This window comes from Lutjanus erythropterus, chromosome 24 (assembly GCF_056507025.1).
Source record: "Lutjanus erythropterus isolate fLutEry1 chromosome 24, fLutEry1.hap2, whole genome shotgun sequence".
Taxonomy (NCBI): Eukaryota; Metazoa; Chordata; class Actinopteri; order Lutjaniformes; family Lutjanidae; genus Lutjanus; species Lutjanus erythropterus.
The window spans coordinates 7,390,897-7,413,509 of NC_139340.1; the positions used below are offsets into that span (position 1 = coordinate 7,390,897).

The 22,613-nt window shown below is 43.9% G+C and overlaps 1 protein-coding gene across 1 annotated transcript in view; it reads right to left on the bottom strand.

Moving 5' to 3' along the window:
• Nucleotides 1-22,613, bottom strand: part of LOC146304610 (Krueppel-like factor 7) — a 46,628-nt gene that overhangs the window by 10,135 nt on the left and 13,880 nt on the right. The window contains exon 2 of the mRNA XM_084713975.1: nt 6,576-7,203. Within this exon, the coding sequence (XP_084570101.1) occupies nt 6,576-7,203 (628 nt within the window). The remainder of the gene's footprint in view (nt 1-6,575; nt 7,204-22,613) is intronic.

The following is a 22,613-nucleotide window of genomic DNA, read 5'->3' on the forward strand; positions in this document are numbered from 1 at the left end:
CGAGCAGCCATGTTCCAGAACAGTCCATTAACAGGAATCATGTATGATTTGATGGTGAGAAACAGAGGTGCACAAGGTTACAGCCGTGATGAGGTGATAAATGAACAAGTGAGAAAAGAAGGTTCAGTGGGCAACCATGTAATGTCAAAAAAACAACCACTAATGAGTACAGACTGACAACACTTGATCAATTATGATTAATTTGGACTTTTAACCCTTTAACTGCCTCGTTTTAGTACCACTTGCTTACTAATTTGACACAGAAAGAAACTGTACTATGGTAAATGAAATGAATTTATTTCTCATGAAATCATATTCATAGCTGGTAAACCCAGGAATAAGCCATGTCCCATCCTATCCATCCATACATGTCCCCATTGTGGACACGTATCCCTTCATACTGCCTCACTTCCCTGAAACACCCAGAGCAGCAGGTCTGGGCCATCCCGTTCTGGCCAATGAAATTCCCGGGAGGCAAGGATGCCTGAATGTGTTGCCTAGCAACGGGAGCGAGGGGGTGGGGTGTGTGTGTGTGTGTGTGTGTGAGAAGGGGGGGGTGCGCTGAAACATGAGGAGGCAGTAGTCAGTGCAGCTGGCTGGATCTGGCAACGGCACGCCGCCATGCCACCGGCCAATTACCGAGCACGCTGGCAGAGCACGGAGGCAGTTGCCTAGCGACGGTAACCGTAGAGCTGTACGGGGCAAGAGGGGGAGGGAGGGAGTGCTGGGGTAGTGGTGGTGGTAGTAGTGGTGGTAGTGCACAGGAGGAGGAGGAGAGGAAAGCGGGGAGGGGGGCACTAAGAGACCAGAGCCTGCAGCAGTACATAACCACTCAGCTACCGACTCCTCCAACGATACGCTGCCCCCCGTTGCCTAGCAACAGAGCCCCCCTCCTTCTCTCTCCTCTCCCTCAAGATGCCCTCGTACAAAAAGGCAAGTAGAGCAGGTGCACGCTCGCCTTCTCAGACACACATTCACCAACAAACCGGACAAGGAAGGTTACTTTTAAAAAACACACAGTCTGACTGATTGGCACTTTAAAATGGCAATCAGTAACCTAATCCACCGGATTAGCCTGAACTCAGCAGCTTAATCTGATTATGCTCTGTTACTTTTGGATTACTTTGCCTGTTAAACATATAATGTAGATTATGAAGCTAAGTGGATTATTTCTCCTGATTTAAAGAATCAGGATTGTGGATGGTGCTGTTGTTAAAAATCATTATTTTTCTGCATTATTTAATAAAATCCACATCATCTGACACCATTCGCTTATTCCAGGCAAAAATCATGTGCAACCAAAATGCTTTTTCCGTCCGAAAATGTTTTTTGAGAGTAATCAAATAAGCAATCATATATTTCTCATCCATAATCTGATAATTTGGTGTTTCCTGAGTCACTGTAATCCCATTACGTGTAATCTATGACTTCCGAATGCTCTCATGCACACACACGCATACACGCACGCACGCGCTCGCTCCAGCCTCTCAGGTGCCAGTGCTGAAGTTAATTGCATTCCCTCCATTAGCCGGAGCTGAAGCAGGGCATCCGGGGCTCAGAGGTCATTAGAGAGGCTCTCGGAGAACGCTTTACAGAATCCTGTCCACAGCGAGCTCTGCGGGCTCGGAGACGAGCGAAAAAACCAGAGGAAGAGGGAAACAGGTTAAGAGAGGAAGATGAAAGATGAGGGAAGTGATGGAGAAGTTAAGTATGTTAGAGAGAGGTGTGAGGATGATGGAAAACTGGGGGTGAAAGATGAACATCATTATATTGGATGTGCAATTTTCAAATTAAAAGAACCACAGTTTTACTCATGTATTTTTTGGTGGTGATTGTTGATTTTGACAGCTTTAACAACTGTCTCTGGTAAATTTACTCTGCTGCAGTTAATAAACATTAATTCTGCGAGTTGTATATCTACTAATACCATTTTTTTTTATCTGAAAAATGCACTGGCCCAAAGCTGAAAACATGGCTGCCTTTCTTAGCTCCTGAAAAGTTGACATTTTGGAGATAAGTGGTTTTCACCGGACTGGATGATGTGTTAGTCTGGTCTGCCCGACCCAGTGATCCCTGATCTGATGGATGTTTGTGCAAGTTCGAATCTATGGCCCCAACCACGGCTCTGAAATACCAGCAGCCTAACTGTGCTGTTTATTCATAGGCCTGTGTTGCTGTCCATGGTGCTGAAGTAGCAGACAGAAAAAGAAAAGTGCACCTAAAAGTTACATTTCTCTGTCTTAAACAAGCAACAGAATTATTTTACCATATTTAATTTATGTAGAAACGACATACAGTACATGGCCTGAAGTATGTGGACACTTGAACAGATTCTGATACCTGAACTTTGCGTATCGCTAGATACAGAGTCCCATATATATTTTATACATTATTATTATTTTTTATGTACTTGCTATCATTTTTGTATGGCCTGGCTCAGGTTATTAAAAAAATATGGCACATGGGATGCTGCTTGGAAGTAGAAGGGTCACATATAGACTGCAACAACTTTTTCAGGATGGATCAGATGCTTTTCTAATACATGGTGTTGGAAAAAAAGCAACCATGAGTATTTAACTTCTGTACTTTTGACCACATAGAGCAGATCTGTGGGCTGGGAAAAGAAATGTGTAATACCACGAAGACCACAAATACAGGCCTGCAGTTTAATTTATAGAAAACAAGTGTAATATTGGTCGGAAAAATTGCAGTTAGATATTTTCCTCAGCCCAAAGAGAAAGAGAGTGGAGCAGAGCAATAAAATAAGAGCGTGAGAGTGAAGAATATATACAGAGACAGACGTGTTATGAAAGACTGATCGAGAGTGAAATAAGGAGAGAAGCGGAGAGAGAGAGAAAGACTTGAAATATGGAAAGAGCGAGAGTGCGAGGCAGATGAGGAAAAGAGGGAAACGAGAGAGAGAGGCGGCAGAATAACCCAACAGTCGTCGTGTTTTACCCGTTCCCTCACCCTGCCCAAAATCTAATTGTACCATTCCTTATCTCCCATAAGCCTATTCACAAAAAGCTCTACAGGGCACTGTCATTTCAACTCAGCCCGTCTAATTCCAGATTAAATCGTAGCCTTTTCTCCGTCGGTAATTTATGGAAATAACAACTAAGAAAAAGAGGATTTGAGTAATGACATCTTTAAACTTGTCAGGATAATGGCTCAGTGAATGGGGGAGCCTGTGGCACTGCTGTCTTTTTCTGAAGAGGGTCGCTCTACTGTACCTCCCCCATTCCTGTCTTCTGTCTTCATCACACTCTTTGTTTCACGCCACATCACTCTCTCCTCTTCTTCTGCCTCTTTCTTCCGCTTTTGTGTTTCCCTTTTGTCATCTTATGTCGACATTTCCCCCTTTTATCATGCTACCTTCCTGGTTTGAATAACAAGACAGATGTTCTTTGGGTGGATGCTTTTATCTAAAGCACCTTAAGTGACAAGGATAAGCTCTGGAGGGGGAGGTTTCCTGAAGAAACAGAGCCCTTTATGGTGCTATATGTTACATTGTGTGTCATTAAATCATTATCATATCAGTTTTCACACAATTAACTGAATAGAGGATGAAAGAATGCCACATTAGCTTCCAGCTCCAACAGGAATAGACCGGTGTATTGGGAGGTACAGCACAATGTGCTCCTGAAACGATTCGCTGATTAGCTGAGTCAGAGAAAAGGAATCTATTAATGGTTTAAATCAGCAAACATCTACTGGTTCCAGCTTGTCAAATGTATCCTCCTCCACCTGCATGTTTCTACAGTAGGACAGAATGGACAAACCAAACTGTGGCTCTGCGTATGGCCTTTTGTGTTTTGTGCAAGTTTTGCGTTTCACTTCAGGTTCTCCTACACGCCTGGAAAGGGAGGGTGAGGTGAGCAGGGTTCAGCTGGTTGTAATCTATAATCTCAGTGCTAAATCCTACACACTGTACTTTTATACTGTTGGTTGGGCTGAATGTGCAACATGAAGACTTTAACTTGGACTTTCCTTTTCTGACATTTGACAAAAAGATTATTAATTAATTACTCAAATACAGAAATCAAGAAAGAAAACAGGTCCTGGAGTCTACAGCCATGCTAACATAAGATTCATACTTACTGTTGCACGTAGGCCCGTCTGTGCACTCAGTTTATCTACTGTATCATCTGCTACACAAAGGATTGTGGGTCAGAATTGCTAGAAAATTATGCTAGCTTGCATACTGCATAATGCACCCCAGTGCAGTAGGACATTGTATTATTTTTGGCATACTGCATTTGACATATTGCGTATTATTTTTCTGGCATGCTAAAAAGTATGGTAGTATGGATATTAGAATGCTCCGCAAAAGTTCAAGAAGGTTAAATCTTGCCTCATAGAAAAAATTCACACACATCAAACATCATTGGTCAATTCAGCCTTAATACAAATCCAAATATTCTATCAGTGCATCCCTTTGCTTGTATATCAATATCGTGACTGGACAGCATCAGTGGCGCTGGTCTCCCTGAGCTGGCCCAGTTGGCCTGGAGCTGAAGCACGGGGGCTGCAGACACGCCACACTGGGGAAATCAATGATCGCATGTCTGTGCCTTTTGTTCCGGCCAGGCTTATGCCTAAACCTGTGGCGTGCACCATCGAGGGTGTGATCACACATACAGCGTCCTCTCTTTATTCCTAACATACAGTAGCTGACAAGTTCATTTTATTTATATTCACACCCCGAGCCAGAGCTGGTAAACAAGTCATGTGTCGCTTCTGAGCTGGACAGCTTTGGTGATCTGTCAACCATTAAGTTTTAGATGGCAGGAAAATCTCATTTGAGTCCCTGTAACTTGATTTAGCGTGATGGACGCTCTTTGCTGTACCTCCACGGGTTAAATCACATAAAGAAATCAGAAGAAGAGTCCAGACTGCAGAATACATACATTTAATTTCTTATTCTGAGCCTTCCAAGCATGAGCAATGGCTCCCGTTAGAAGCGTTCGGATGGTATCCTTCAAAGATAATAATACACTTTTATATTCAAAACATATTTTCCTAGCCTTAAATTTATCCCATTTCCAGCCGTGCAAAATCAGGCAGTCTCAAACCTCAGATTGAGAACCACTGACCTAGACTTATAGAACGCATAGAGGACGGGAGGGCCTGAAATAAACCGGGGAAATGGCGGCCTATCCAGGTCAATCCATCCATCACTGTGCAGTTACTCAGACGGAGGACAGCTCCCCGACAGGGGTCTGAGTGGTTTGGGATTGAGATGGAAGAGCGGGAGAGTTATAGCTCCTGAACCCTCCCCCGCTTTCCTTCTTGAGAAGAACCTTGACAAGGAGGACCCGTCCTGGTTTGGCTCAGAGAAGTATTTAGGCAGAAAGAGCAGGATAAGAGAAGTGTTTTCTCTTTTTTAAAATCATCACAGTTTTGCCTTACATGGCTATATTTCCATGTGGTGCCACAGGGACGCCACTTTAATCCCGTTCCATGATGACGGAGCTGTTTTTTCGTTACGTTTCTTATCACTTTATGTGCATTTTGCACTTGTTCCAAGAATGTGAAGCAGGTGGATTTTCCTCAATTATCTCAAGTCAGGTTATCTAGGAATTCAGAAAGCTGGCAGGCTGGAAGGATGATGCAGTGCGCACATAGATAGATAAAATTGCTGATATCAGTCTACATTGGAAACAGCCCACATTTTATATGTCTCTTGTAGAAAAATGCTAACAGTTTATCTCCCTTCTTAGACCTAAAGAATTACCCAGAAGCAAACTGAAAGAAACATAGTATTTTGCAAGTACAAAAAGAGCCTGCAAACTCAGATTAATAGAAAGCACTTTCAGTTCTAGTCTTTCAGTTTCTCTGCTCAGTGCAGACATTTCTGTCTGTCTTCTTCAGTGTGCAGCAGTCTTTTAGCTTCAGGACTGAGCCTTTTTAGCCTGTCACCAACAATGAGTGTCAATCAATTTTATCACCAGCAGGTGTATCAAGTGGCCACCTCTGGTCAGTGAGGTGTCCTCAGAGCTGCCTGCATGAAAATCTCACTCATTGACATTGTATCTGAAAAATGCACAAACTAATATGCTCATACTTAAACTACATACAGATTATGTAACCTTGTGTCTTGGATTTAGTTTAGATTATTTGCACTAGGGTCGTATGAGGTACTTATTCATAGTCCATAAATTATATTTCGATTATTTTCACTGCTTTACATTGCTGTAAGCCAAACATCCCTCTTCCCAAACCAACTCATTTGGCAAAATCAGTAATTTTACCTTGCAGAACACATGATTTGCCGGTCCATCGCTGCCTCAATCTGCTATTTGTTTGTGTAATTTTGTAACTTATGTGTTTTAAACAATTAATTAGAATTCACCAAAGTCACATATAAACTAAAAGATAGTGGCAGTGGTCAACCAGCAAATCACGTTCTCTGCAAGGTAAAATGTCTGATTTTGTCAATGGAGTTTGGTTGGTTTGAAGAGAACAACATTCGGCTTATATAACAATGTTTTCCTGCTGGACAAAACAGTCTGACAAGAAAGTAAAGTGATGCAAATATCCTAAATATATCATATCATAGCCGTCATTCTCACCCGTATGTGTCCTCTGATGAGCCTTTAGGTGGGAGCTCTTGGTGTACACCTTCCTGCAGCCGTTAAATTGACAACGGTGGATCCTCTTCTTGTTCTCCGGTAGCTCCCCGACCCCGATCACACATGCAGCGCTCTCCTCTTCGTCCTTCATCCGGACGGGGAGCGCGTGCGCCGCCACCAGCCGGGCCGCGCTGAGCCCCACCTTCCTGGCCACCAGCTTCAGCGTGAGCGTCCCGTCAGCTGAGGCCGTCAGTGTCTGATTGGGTTTGACGAGGTGCCGGCCCAGTTCTGGCGATGATGGGGGCGTCAGGGAGGTGACGGCGCTCAGCTGGGCCTGGTGGACGCCTTCCATCCCTTCTACGTTTTCCAGCCCCTGGCCTTTGGGTTTGAGGTCTCTTTTCATTGCACCCGCGGAGGGAAAGTTCTTCCGTGTCGGGCAGAGGATCACCGGAGGCGGGCTCGGGGGCTCGGGGAGGCTGGGCAGGCTGGGGAGCAGGGCGTCGGTCAGCTCTTCCTCGCCATCCTCCTTCAGGTAGGCCGGAGTTAGCAGGCCATCCAGGTCTTGGTCGAAGAGCTCAGACAGACGCTTGGGCTCCGTCTGCAGATAACGCTCCAATTCTAGGCAGGTCTGCAAGAGAGGAAGAGGAAACTCAATTTAGACTCAATTCAGGTAGGTTCAGATTTTGGGCATCTGCACAGAAAATGCCCGTCCTCACTCTCAAATCCCACTTGACAATTTCAACAGCCATCAGATCATCTGATATGACTTTACACACTGTGGAGAGAGAATCTGCATGGTGCCATCCACTCACCCAGACAGGCAACTTAGCAGCTCTGCCAGCTGTCACATGCACACACGCACAGATAGCCACCAAGACAGCCAGGATTACCTGGCAGCTCCGGCAAGACGGCTGATTACACACTGATTGATTGCAACCGCTGCGGCGCGGAACGAAAGCGAGGCGAGGTGGATAGCGGGAGGAGAAGTCCTAAACTGTACAGAACTCCTATCAAACAACATTTTACAGAGCTTTGACAAGCCATGTGTGCACCGGCTTCCTCTGAGCCAAGATAGGAAGATTTATTCAGCTGTAGTTATGGTCTGCTTCATCCCTATTACTCCAAACACCTCTCCCCGTGGAGGGCAAATAAAAGGCTACATCCCCGATTTGTGTGAACTGGCATCCTGAGAAGTCTATTACTTCACAACAAGCTGGCGAGATTCTAGCGAGGGAAAGAGACGCCCCATGTCCAAGGATGAAGCTATTATGTTTGAATGGACGGCGCCAGTTTGATCCCAGGGATCGTTGTGTTTCACTTGTAGCCGCTAACCCGTTTTGACAGCTGAGATGGAGGCTAGCAGCTCCACTGGGCGCACGCTACTCGCCACTTCATTTGTGTGTAAATAGGCACTGACAGACAAGAGTAGCTAGTTCCATTATCAGGAATAAGGTTGTACAGACTGAACACATCAGAGACATTTACAATCTCACAACCCCCCGCCCCTTTCCTTGTTTGCACCTTCTAAAAATAAAACCACACTTCTTTTTTTTTTCTTTTTTTTTTTTTTGGAGGGTGGTGTCTGTTGCTAAGGGAGTGTGATTTCTCCTGTAAGTTGTCTCCTTCCAGGAACAAGGAAGGAAAAAGGGATTTGGCGTTGTTTTTTGACTGTCTACAGTATTTGCATATACTGACATCAAATTAAAAAGCTGCTCGAGACCACAGTGAAGATAATGCACCGTGCTTCCTCCCTCCACTGCACGCCTACATGTTTTTATTTTTTCCTGTGATGGCTTTGAAAAATAACTCCTTTCATGCACGATGTGAGAGGTCTCTACTGTTTCCTTGATGGCTGCGGCCAGTGAGTCGTGAATTAAATGAGAAGGGATTTTTTTTTTTCCTCCTTTATTCTTTCTTTCAGAGGACAATTAAATATTGAAGGAATCCAGACATGATGAAGAGAATAACATGTGTGAGAGGGTGGAGGGGTACAGAAAAAAAAAATCCTTTCACCGGCCCACAACCAGTCTAACAAAATAAAAGCACTAACTAACAACCATTAAGGGTTCCTCAGCTTGTTCCCACAGGAGAACCCATTTTGTTTCCTGGTAACAACTACATAGAAACTTACATCACACTACATCATCCCCTTCTATGGTGTGACTGCTCCAAACCAACCACGGGGTTCTGCAGAGAACCCTGTTATATTCCAAGGGTTTTAGCTGGAACCCACTCAGGGGTTTTTAAAGGAGAACCCTATCATGGTGTAATGGCTACACCCACAACTCTCTGTGGGATCTTCAGGATCCTGTCACTCAGAAAGCGTTTCAGTGGGTTCTATCAAGAACCCTTTCATATTCAATGGGTTTTTATTTAAAGCCCACCCAGGTGTAACTATCAAGGACCCTTTTATATGTCTAGAACCCACCCAGGAGGTTCTATGAGAGATTTTAAAGGAGAACCCTTCTATGATGTAATGGTTCCACCTGCAACTCTCTCTGGGGGTTCTATAATAGAATCTTTCCACCTTTTAATGGTGCCCATAACAAGCTAACCCTAGCCCACTGGCGTTCTATCAAGAACTCTTTTATGCTTCAAGGATTTTATCTCAAACCCATCCAGGGGGTTCTACTGAGAATTCTTTCTCATTCTAAAGGTTTTATCAAGAACCCTGCCAAGGGCTCTATCGAGAACCTTTTTATAGTATGATACATAGAACCATTGATGAACTCTTTCTTCTTAGACGTGTTCTTTGGATGAAAAGGGTTGTTAATGGAACCCTTAGTCTTACAAAGAACCCTTGACGAACTCTTTTATGGTTTCAGAAACAAATGATTCTGGGTAGAACCTCAGCGCTTCAGGAGGACCCCATTTAGAACTCGTATTTCTAAGAGTGCATCCTCCTTTTCACTCATTTTCACTATTATCCTTCTCCACCTGCCTCACCTTCTATCGATTCCCCAAAATCACCATTTTCTCCTTCCCTTTTCTCCTCGTTCTCTCCTTATTGTCGCCTCCTCCTCTCCCAAGGTGAGGACTAATTATCCGCTAAAACCAACCAGTTAAAGGAGACTTTATTCAGCAAAACGCTTAGGACTGCAAACCAAGGTGAGTGTGTGTGTGTGTGTGTGTGTGTGTGTGTGTGTGTGTGTGTGTGTGTGTGTGTGTGTGTGTGTGTGAGGTAGAGATAGTTCAAGGGAGCGGAAAAGAGGATAGAAACGGATAAGTGAGAGGGGGGCTGAGTGGAAGGTGAAGACGACGAGGAAGGAGGAGAGTGATGGAGGGACAAGGTGAAAGAGGCAAGAGGGGATAGAAGAGAGGGAGAAAGAGCGAAGGAAGGTGTTGACTTCATTTTCTCCGTGGGGGGTGAATCCTTTTTGGAAGTGTGACATTTGGCATAACAGGATCGTGTCAGCGGGCAAGCCACGGGCCTCGTACACAAACACACACGCGCGCACACACGGGAGAGGAATCACGCACACTAAATGTTAGGTTACAACCCACGGTGATGTGCTAGGATGTGCGAGGATTTCAGCTGTGACACCGCGCAAGGTGAAGTGCGAGTGTGAGCACGAACACGCAGACTTCACTTTTAAGTGTGTGTACGTGTGTGCGTACAGAATGTGCATGGAAGCCTGTTTCCACCAGTGAAAGAATAAATTGGAAAGTAGAAGTTGTGAGGGTTAAAATTCAGAATTAAGTAAAAAATATGAGGTGTGCATTTATGTGTGCGTACAGAATGTGTATGGAGGCCCATTTCTCTGAGAAAAAGAAGAAAATATATCCATGGTAAGACATAATTATAATAAAAAAAAGTTTAAATTAAGATAAAACTCAAAAATTACATAAAAGAGTCAAAATTATGAGATAAAATGTCATAATTATATGTCATTATTTTCAAATTTACTGACTTTTTAATCATAATTATGCTTTTTCATCTCATAATTATGACTTATGAGTTGAAATTCTAAGATAAAGACCCAAAATTATCTGATCAGGTCATAATTATGAGAGCACGCCAAAATGATTCCATAAAAAGTCATAATTAAGAGATAAAATGTCAAAATTATGAGTTAAAAAGCTGAAATGAGAGTCATAATGATATAAAATTGATAATATGAGATAAAAAGTCAATTAAGAGAAAAATATCCTAAGTAAGAGATAAATATTGACTTTTTTTTTTACTTTTTTACTTGTAATTCAAACTTTTTTACCTCATAATTATAACTCACTCGATTGTTTTTTACTGGCAGTAATGGGCTTCCATATATTGTGGAAGGTTTGACAAAGTAAGACAGATGAAAGAGGCTGCAGGTGAGGGGGCGGCAGGTACGACAGCCTGATCGCGCTGCTCTTTCTCTGCATCCGTCTTTCTCCTTCCTTCCTCCCATCACTCCATCACTTCCCTCACCCCCGACTCTCTCCCCTCCTCCACCCTCCTCCCCCAGGTGGTGACATTAACATTGTAAGAGAGAAGGTCATGCAGTTGATCAGTGGTTCCTGTGTGTGTGTGTGTAGTGTGGGTGTATGTACTGTATGTGGCTGCATGTAATTATGCTAGTTTGCCCGTGTGCGTGTGTGCACATAATTTTGCAAGTGCACGTGTGAGGAGCATAATTATGCTGCTCTGTGTGTAATTATGCGGCTCTTGTGTGTGTGTTTGTGTGAACACCTACGCTCATGCATAAACGCGTCTATTTGCTGATCTTGTGGCCTAAAGTGAATGTGCAACTTGCGTTTGTGTGTGTGCGTGTGTAGGCAAGGAATCAAGAGCCAAAAGCATGGCACAATAGCCAAGATAAAGGAGAGCTCATGGCCCGCTTCAGCTCTATTTGGACAAACGCCGATCTGGAGAGCCAACATGAACTGGCTCTGCATAAAGCCAGGGTCCGTTTCCTGAAAGGCTTTCGGGATGATTCCTTCATGCGAGCCAGGATAAGCTGAGACAATCCAATGGCTGTTCCAGCAGCCCAACCTCCACCTCCAAACTGGAGTAAATCTCTTTGGTGGCGCAGGGCGGTGGGACAGTCCTTCAACCCAGATTCATGCTTCCATATGTCCATCTCACTGGAACAAGACATTCATGACCGAATTCAGGAGTGACCCCCTGAAGCCTTTTATCTTTCTGTGTCTGCTACATGATGAACATACAGCACCGCAAAGGCAAAGTGAACAAGAATCAGTAAGCCTTTTGACATCAGACACTTGGACTTAACATGGTACCAAAAGCATGCAGGTGTCAACAATCAGGACTGGCCGCTTGCTTTCGTTTTTTACTGCTTGCGATCGGGCAAACGGTATAAAAGAATTGAGCTAATCATTTTTTCTGGAGCTAATGATGAAGTAGCAGAGGAATGGGGGTTGCCTTTTGCATCCTACTCATGGCAGCAGGTAAAGACAAGGTTTAAGACATGATGCACAAGTGAGACTTTCAATTATCCTGGAAACAGATGTTTAGTTGGGTGAGGATGTGAGCAAAACTCCAACTTTGTATTTACTGCAAGTTTGAAACCAAAAAAACGTCACTAAAGTGCAAAACCAAGAGCCGTCAGCATCTCAGTCGCACAGCAGCTAACAGTGCTGCTGACTCCTCCTCCTCCTGGGTACTGATGGTACTTGTTGGAAACATGAACACAGGCTAGTCAGGAAAACGCAAAACTGGTACAACAGCATATCATGTCTGATCTTTGGGATACTTCTGAACCAAATACTGTGTGAAACTTTTTTTCAGCCTGTTTTGTTCAAGTCACTCTCAGGTTATGTAATGTCTTATCTAATTGGCTGAGGTGTGAAAGGTTACCACTAATAAGTTCAAAGTTTCAGTGCAATGGTGAGGAAAAAACAAAAGCACTGTTGAAACTTTCAGTACTGATGCCTTTTTGCATCTAAAAGTGTCGTCACTACTGCAACTTATCTGATCCAATTGTCAAACTGGAACTAACAAATGTTGATATTTCTTTTCTTTAACAAGCAAAACGATTCATCATATATCAAAATATTTGAGTAAATTCTTAATTTACATTGATGTTTTTTGTCGTTTTCTTGCCAAACTCAAAATCATTTCCAAGACGGGTTGATGAGCTGAGCACAGCAACACTTAACTGCACAGCTAATTACCTGAACAATTTTCAGCTGTGGCTTCAGTCACCATCAGACTGTTAAAAAAAAAAATACATGCTTTCTGAGTGCTTTTTATTAGGTTGACATTTTATATGTATACACTGCATAATGGAAATAGTGGCTCTTATAAGAGAGGAAGAAGCTGTCAGTCAGAACTGATTGGTAAATGACGAGCAAGTGTGGAAATTAAAGCCCTCTAAACTTTTTCACACTTCAGCAGTGTTTAGTACAAATTGTGCATGGGCACAGACCTTTTTCTGTATCTTCCTACTCATAAATACACATGCATCATATTTGTGGAAAAATCTATAAGAAAATTCCTGAGAGAAAAACTCAACTGAACATTAAACACATAAAAAACAACAAGACTCAGCAGCTGTAAGTGTCACACAGGAAAACTGGCCTCCTGCAGGTGATTCTGAACTGGTTATAAGAGATCGTCGTTTGCATGATCATGTTTAAATCAACCTGAAATAAAAACATATAATAATAGTCAAAGCATTTATTCCTTTTTGCAGCAGAAAGCTGGGGTTTTTGTCTTTCGCATCAAGATGTTGTACACTGATGATGATGTCACTATGTTGCATTATGGTGCATGCAAAACGTGGTGACAAACTGTTTGCAAGACCTTTTTTAAATCTACCCAAAATAAAATAAAAAACAATATTAGCTAGAGCATTTATTCTTTTTGTAATGGAAAACTAAGGCTTCTGTTTTGTGTCATCACATTGTACACTGATGATGTCATTACGTGCAAACATTTCACTCCCCATTTATGCTTTACTCCGGTAAAAAGCCATTTGGTGATCACAAGACGCACTTCTCCCAAAGTTAAGCAGGCTGAGAGCTGTGAACCAGTCCCAATCCACTAACTTCTGCATTTTATTCTGTCTTTCAAGTTAAAAAAGTCTCTTTCCCTCTCCTCCAGTCCTCACTTCTCCTCTCTGTCTCACCCTCTCCTCCCCTTCCACGGGGCCCTTGGCCTGGCAGCTGATCCTCTCTCCCCGTCACATTTGGCCTGCGCCAAGCCGCCTGCCATCACCATCAAAGTGCAGGCTGCCTCCCAACTGTTAGCACCCCGCTACGTCGCTAATAAAAAGCCTGGGTTATAAATATGAACAGAAGAGCATGCATAATGCCCTAAAGGAAGGCCCAAAACACCACTAAACAGATAAATGTAATGGGGTGGATACGGCTCATTAATTTTAGGATAACCGTGTTTAGTTTTTACAGATGCCGTGATAGAGACAAGGTGCTATGAATAATATTCAGCGCTGATGCTAGCAGGGTTGAAAAGGGCAGGACTATATAAGGGGGCCCGGAGCTGGAGGGGGTGATGCAGCACTATTGTTAAATGCACAAGGGTTGAGGGGGGGTGCTGTCACTTCTTTTCAAAGATGACCCATGATTCCCTGCAGCACCTTCGTCACAGGGTTTCATCTTTCAGGATTATATAGGTTTTATTTTTAATTCATATCTCAATTGTTTTTTAACCCCTTAGTCATTATATCCACATCACTAAGTGTTTCTATTTTGTGAAAGCACCAATAATCATCCCTACAATACTGCCAAGATATGAATATCTTGGTTTTTGGTTAAAAAGAGAAAATTTACACAATAATTTATATAAGATATTACTTATGAACAATGATGCCCACCTCTTGTCTATTGTAAGTAATTTGTAATGAAATACATTAATGTAATGGTTCAACATTGTGTGAAAATTCATCTTTATTCTATTAGTTAAATGAGAAGTTTGATACTGCTCACATCTGTATGGTAAATGTGTAGTACCAAGCACCAAGCACTATCTATGATGGAAACCTAAAAAAAAAAAAAAATCAAGTAGAGTTGAGTAAAGCCAAGTCATACCCCGCAGCGGAAATCCTACTTATTTAACATGTTACAATTTGTTTGTTGAATCTGAACAAAAACTTAAGTGTGAAACTTTCCATTTTACAGTGAGTTTGACAGACTATTTCTTGGTCAGGACCAGAATTGCTGAAGCCCTTACCTTTGGACAGAGCCAGTCTGGCTGTTTCACCTAACTTCAGGTCCTAATGCTAAGCTAAGCCCACTGGCTTCTGGCTCCTGCTTCATATTTACTATGCTGACATAGTAGTCTATTTGAACCTTGGCAAGAAAGTAAATAAATAAGTGTATTTCCCAAAATGTCAAACTATTGGTACGGCAGGAGTTTTGTACGCAGGCTGTTGAATTGCGATGCTTTCGCCATAGCAAAACAGTGATGCACAGAATATGCTTTTGATTGTCGTCATCATCTTCCACAAATTGGAAAAAGATTCCTTTTCAGCGCTGACATGACATTTTGATTACTTGGTTGGGCCATTTTTACATCTCGCAGGATTACTCATTTTAAAAGTGAGTAACATTCAAGTCATGGATGAATTAACACTGGCGTCTCCGCTGCTTTTCTTCTCCTCTTTTGTTGTTTCACATTTAACTGACAGTCTGTTTATTGCTTGTTGTGTGCTTTTATTTAAATCGCACATTGTCATTGGTCACAGAAAATAAAGAGGGCCTTGGTTTGATTCACAGACTGTGAATTCAATAGCACAGCGATACCAGCTCTGATTAAAATCCTTGTGGGAAATTAATCACAGTTTTACCCTACAGGTAAGGCTGCACAACAGCCACATCAGTTCTCACATCAATACAGAGATCTGGCCTGCGATGAACCGAGGACCAGACTGTCTTATCCTTTCTTTCTGATTCTTTTGATTTCATTTTTATGACTCACTGTTGTGCTTTACTGACTTTGTTTACAGCCATCTTTGTTATTGCTGTTTGTAATTCAGCAACACGCTTGGCACTTTTATCGAAGGAAAAGTTTGGGCAGGCACTTAATTCAGAGAGCAGTCTTTCACCGAGTGTGTGCGTGCATATATGTGAGTGTGTCTATGCGCATGTCTTCGTCTGCCATAGTGTGTTATAGGACCTATGTCTACCATTGATCTGGTGAGCCGGGCCAAGCCATCACTTTGAGGTGACAGCTAAATGACCAGTAGCCCGAGGCACTGGCCATCTCGCCAACAGCCTTTGTGTGTTTGCGTCGCAGTGCCTAATCGATACGAAATGATACCGCGCAGGAGCTCATCAGCGGTGGCCGTCGCAGCTGACAGAGACGGTAATCTATAGCTTCACTGAGCAATACTTACACAGCCACCCCCCGCTCGCCCGTACACACACACTCACAAAATCTCCAAAAAGCACTCCCACCCCTCTAAGCTGCCCTTCAGGGTTGTTGCTCCTTCCCGTGTGCTCACTAAGAGCTCTGGCCCCCAGATTTCAGACTCCTTGGAGAGCAGCATGGCGTCATCGGCGTATCCCAGTTGAGCGGGGGAACCTGCCTACGGGGCCAGCAGGAGGAGGAGGAGGAGGTGAGGAAGGGTGGGGAGCCGGTGGGGAGATAACACTTCATTTTCCTCAATGCTGATCTGAATAGCAGAGCGCCCTCGCTTCACCCTGTTACTCTCAACGGAGCGAGCAGCAGGGGGTGCAGTGTTTGGCCAGGAGGGATCTTAGAGCTCCTCCTGACACCCCAACGGGGCTCCGGAGGAGCAACGAAGCAAAGGGGAGACGGAGGGAGCATAGACACAAAGAGAAAGAGCTAGAGGGCAGAAACAAAGCTAATTTATCTGCCTTCCCAGAGAGACTACGAAAGAGAGAGACAGGTGAAAGATGAAGAAATACAAGCTATGCAAAGAATTACATTTCAGATTAGGAAAGTTTGAACAGAGTGTGAGAGGTGAAGGGTGAAGCCTCAGCAGCTTCCCTACTACAGATGTGTAAGCAAAAATCTGCAGTTTACACTATTAGAAATACAGGGTCTAACTAGAACCATGAGGGCTTCTCACCATAAGAGAACCCTCTGTGGTTCCTAGCAGAAGCTTTTATAAAAGTTGCATGAACCTTGGTGCTGTCTAGTGAACCAGTCTGCATTTCCACCAGTTGTGAGTGGAACCATTTTAATCAAGGATGAGATTGCACAATGCACCAAAACCCTGTTGAATATGACACTTTGGTTCCCAAGAGAAAACCTGGTGATTTGGTTCTAGCAGGCAACCAACTTTCTTTTCAGAACAGTTCAAAAGTAGGTTCTTGAACTAAAACAGGACTGGGTTTGTGTCGGTGGAAAAGGCCTATCAGAGGGCTTTACCTTGAACCCAACATAAAGGGTTATTATGAGAACCATCAGTGAAAGGGTTCACACAGAAGGAGAACCCTTGGTTCCATCCAAAACCGTCCCTCTTTTCACCTTGTAAGTGTGCTAACAAGAACCCATCCAAGGAGCTATACCAAGAACCCTTAAATATTCCAATGCTTTCCTGTAGAGCACACCCAGGGGTTCTCCTGGGCGCCAAATTATTCTGGGTAAGAACCTCAGCCCTTCAAGAAGAACCCTTTTGGAACCCTTGACTCTAAGACTGAGGAGGAAAAGAAAGACACGAGGCCACAGACAGGAGACAGGAGTCCTCCTCCTCCTCCTCATTGACTAACAGCTCCATCTCTCCAGGCAGCTGAGCCTCACCTAGCTTCAGATAACACGCCACGGAAACAGCTTAATTACACACACGGCCTTATCAGACGACATTAGCCTCACAGTAATAATCAGGGCCGCCGTCAGACCCTCCGTCAAAGCCTGACAACGCAGCACCTTGAGGCGGTTTTACACAGTGCGGGCTTCAAGCTGATAACAGACACTGCCAGTTGTTAAATCATGATTTGCTGACGGAGTTTGAGGGAATAATGCACATTTGGTAGTAAACCTGACACCTCCTTTGCACACAGTCAATTTTTGTTTGGATGGATGCGCTAATAGACACTTGGGCACTTGACGCAGTGTTCAGGCAGAAAATGCAATTTAGTTTTATTTATTTTTTTGCTCAGATCTAAATTTTAGGTACTTAAGCTGTCATTTTAATTCAGTCTTTCATGCGGTTCTCTTGGATATGGGAATCAAACTCGTTCCTTGTGCAGAACACTACCGGTATGTGGTCCGGTTTTGCCCATTTTGAAGCAACACATCTCCCCACTAAGCCCTCAGTTTCTGGAGGTTTACGTGACGTGATGTGGATGTGTGTTTGTGTGTGATGGAGGGATCTTCAAAGCAGCTTTCATCTAGCAGGAAAGCAACAATGATGGAGCACTCAGAGCGCAAAAAACCTGGTGACCTCTGCTTAATGGAGCAGAAAGACATTTCCCATTGCTTTTTCCGTGCAGACACAACAGAAAGCACACATCCACATCATCACCGACACCGGGGACCTCCCCTCTGTCTCCCCATAACACAGCGTGGACGCCAAAAATACAAGAACTTCTTTGTAAAAATTTGATGTTTAAAAAAGTATTGGAGCTTAAGCACCCAGCAACCAAACTGATGCAAGGCGAAACCAGGTGACATCAATCAATTTCTTTTTTGTGCACAGCTTCCAATGACTGCTTGCCACCACAGAGGACAAAAGCATTTGACAAGCTGGAATCAGAGGATTTGGACATTTTCTTAAAAATGTCTCAAAACAATTAATTGTTTATCAAAATACTTATCAATTAATCAACTGACTTTGTATGTGGGTCAGACAGAATCTGAAGCAATCGGAAGATGTTGCACTGAGTTTCAGGAACTTCATTTGAGCATTTTTTCACATTTTCTTTCTTAATTTTTGAATACGTCAAACAAATAGAAATAATGATGATGAAATAATGATTTAGTTGCAGCCCTACATATTTTGACAAGCTTGACACTAAACTGCAGACATGTTTACTGAAAAGTTTATTTATTATTTGTTCTCTTGTGATCTTTTGATCTTTGCATGTCACAATAATATTACCAAGCCACTAAAAGAGAGGAAGTGAGTGCTCCTGCACAGGAACTAGTCCAGCACAACTGCAGATTAAACAAACAGGAGATAATGTGTTGATTAGATTATTCTGACAAAACCAAAGCTGGTGATTGTTGGAACAGTGGCGAGACAAACCAAGATGTTTTAGTGAATTGTATTCTGTTTTTCAGATGAGGTTAAGTTTGAATTAGTTCGGTAAAAAAGGGAGATGTGGATTCAGTGGTATATTTCAGTATTTGCTTTCTTAACATTTTTGCAGGACCTAGCAAACTTGCTGCATGCACATGCCTCTCAGCTGAAACGTGCAAGCTGCTGGGCTGATGGCGGCAGGTGAAAACAGAGCCAGGCTATCGGTCTCTCCCTGCTTCCAGTTTTTATGCTAAGCTAAGCTAGCATCTCCTGGCTCCAGCATAAAGGACAGACATTGGAGTGGCATCATCTCAAGTCTTGGCAAGAAACTGATGCACTTCCTTAATGTGGAACTATCCCAAAATGTATGCAGTACGTGGCAAGTTGACATAAGATTATTTGTGTTCCCAGTGCATCGTACGACAATAAAAAAACTGCTGTCACATGTGGATAATCCATCTTTCCACGCACAAAGCCATGCAAGTATCCTCTAAACGCTGAAAGTAGCTTGACAAGTAAACAGATTGAACTGGCGAAGATCTGCCGACCTTGAGAGCGATACAGACATTATTAAGAGGTCTTAGGCTCAGGCAACAACAAGTGTACTGCATATAAAGACCTCTACGGCGCCATCTAAATAGCTTGTGACAAAGTGTGGAAAATGTCTTTGTTCTGGTATTAAGTCGAGGATGGGAGAGGTGAGGGTGAAATGGGATAGAGAAGAGAAGAAGAGAAGGAGCATCTTGAGACTGAAGAAGATGAATGATGGAGAGGAGGATGAGATTGGAGAGGAGAATAGCAGGGCATGGAGGATAGGGGTGAGGAGGAGGGGGAGAAAGGGAGGGGGGGGTATAATCCCAAGGACTGGAGCCGTGTTGCACTCACTGGGGAGGGGAACTCTGTCTCTCTTTAACTGGATTTGGGTGAGCTGCTGTTTATCGGCGTATGAGTCGCCAAGCGCTCCCTCTCAGCTGTCAAAACCATCCTAATCTAATCAGGAGACATTTCAGCCATTTGCGTTCAACACGGCAGCGTGCAGAGTGCATATTGGACATGTTTGTGCGTGCATGTGTGTGTGTGTGGGTGAACAGGAGCATGTATATGTGTGCGGATAGAAGGGGGTCGGCGACAACAGTGGTTTTACACCGGGGTTAGCAGCTTGCGGCAGGATTTGGGGAGTCTGTGCTCCGGATGTGGGGACCCCATTGTGTGCGGCAGGCTGGCTAATCTTCATTACCGCACACAATGACGGGGCAAGAGAATGGGGCCTTGGCTGGAAAAGGCACGGAGAAACAAAAGAGCGGCGAGCAGCGAAAGAGAAAGACAGAGAGAGGGGAGGAGGGCCGAAAATAACAGAGGGGAGAGGGGAGAGATAAAGGAAACAGTGAAGCGGAAAAACTCTGCTTCCTCCTCATACAGTGCCAGTCAGAAAGGGCCGTTCGGTACCCCAATCACGTCCACAAACCGTGAAGTGCAACTGTGGTGCCGTGCCCGCATTGATAAGCGTCAAAACGGTTCATTCTTATGGCTAAATAAGAAACCACCACTGTTTTTAGCCAGTGCTTACCCTGCTTTTGCCATGCAGGTGTTGTGTAACACTTAACTTGTCTGTTTCAGGCTTTGTCACTCATCACAACCCCAAACCTCAGGGTTATCACGGAACGAAAGAGGGGGGAGTATGTCTGTAAGAAAACAAGCATGAGCAGCAAAAGCAGGTCAGTGGCACAGTCTCGCAAGGCCAAGGTGGATTAGCTCAGGGTCGCAGACGTGTTGGGAGAGTGTGTGTTTGCGGGGAATCTGCGCAGTTATGCAAGAGTGTGTACATCCCGCTGACTTTATGTGTATCAGAGACCGTGCAAACAGGAGGCGGGGCACTGTCGTTCCGTCTTTATTCCCATGGCAATGCTTTCAAAACAAACCTGAGCGACAAAGATTAGCCCAAGCCGCTTAAAATATTGAAAGACGTCTCTTCGCCACCGCCACTGCTGTGGGCTCTCCTCCAAGAGATAGAGGGGTAGAGAAAGACGGAGAGAGTGTGTGTGAGTTTAGGTTGGATGGCGATGGGCGGAGGCAGCACGGCAGGCTGAACCTGTTCACCCCTCTGTGCCGAGCGGCTGGCTTTTCAGCGGGGAAGCGTAAGCGGAGTGCGAGGACTTTTCACCCCAATTTCATCCTGACAATGTACGGCTGCTCAGCGGCGAGAGGAAGAGAGCGGTTAGATGCACTAAGAAAGGTGTTAGGAACTCATTGACTCTGGCTTTTAGCTCCGTGTGTGTGTCGGTGTGTGTGCGCACTTTGACTGCTGTCCGACAAGTAGAGCATTCAGTTTGGAGAAGCGGGTGATTACGGGGCAAAGGGGTGAAGCTGAGAATAAGAGCTGCATTAAGATTTGGGGTTAAAGTTTAAGGGCTGGCAAATTAACGTTTTAAATTAATGGGACGGTTACAGTCCGACATAAGAACAAGTACATGTGTAACACACACACACACACACACACACACACACACACACACACACACACTGTACACACTTAGAAATAAAGGTCATAAAAGGGTTCTTCCTGGAGGGCTGAGGTCCTACATGGAACCACTCGCTTCTGAGGAAAAATCCCTTTTTGAAGAAAAAGTATTTGTGAGACTAAGGGCTGAATTAAGGAGTAAAGAACCCTTTATAGAACCTTTTTTTAAGAGAAAGGGTTTGTCAAGGGTTCTCTGTACTGAATTATAGCCTTAAAGAGTTGTCTATAGAGCTGCCTGGGTTGGTTCTGGAATATAAAAGAGCTCTCGATAGAATCCCCTGGGGAGAATATAGAAAGGATAGAAAGGTTCTTGGGAGAGTTCACCTTTAGAAGGTGAAAAGATGCTGGATGGAACCCCCAGTGAGAGTTCTGGGTGGAACCATTACACCATAGAAGGGTTCTCCTTTAAAAACCCTAATAGATTACTTTTCCACCTAATTAGCTCTGGTTCTTTAAACAGTTCTGTTCCAGGTTTTTGGAACTTTGAATGATGTCATCAAGAGAAGGTACTGAACTTGTAGAATATCACATGCCCACTTTGGTTCCTAAGAAAAAAGTGCTAGTTTTTGGTTCCAGGAGAGAACTAACTTTTTGGGATTTATTTTTGGTGGAAATGGTCCGAGTGTTAGGTGCTTGAACTGGACCAGGGCCAGTTCCTTGTTGGTGGAAAAGACCTAACAGATGGTTCTATGTATAATGCTTTATGTTGGGTTCTACGTAGAGCCCACTGACAGGGCTCCAGGTGGAACCTTTCTAAAAGGGACAAGCTGAAAAACCTTGTATAGTTCTAGTTAGCCACTTTATTTCTAAGAGTGTGCACGCACCACCTGCTCATCTGAATATTAGAAAGAAAGCGGCCACTTTCTGTCTTGATGCACACACAGGTACAAACACACACACACATAAACCCAATAAACTCTGTCTGCGAAGCTCGCTACGTCTCTCTTTTCCTCTCTTGTACACACATACACACGCATACACCAATGAAAATTATTGATGTGCTCTCTTATAAAACAGTGGCTGCTCCCTAAAGTATTCCTGGCAACATCACAGGCTGAAAATAGCTGCCGACCCAAATAACTTTCCCCGCCGGAACGACGAAGGAGCCAGACCACAGCCACCGGCGACTGGCTTTACTAATTGGCATCATTTTACAATGAAATAATATCTGGGGCAAAAGACGGAATAACACATGGCAGTAAACTGGAGAGCAGGAGGGTGTTATGCTGTCTAGCCACACAAAATGCTCGCAGAGGCAATCGGGGAGTGATTTGAGGAAAGGGAGGGTTGGCAGCGAGAGGATGGGGATGCCTTCGTTCTTGTTAGCATAAGTTATCAAATTCTCTTCCCTGAAAATACGTGAGGGGGGAATTGGGTAGTGAAACATTTATGTGACACCATCAGTTG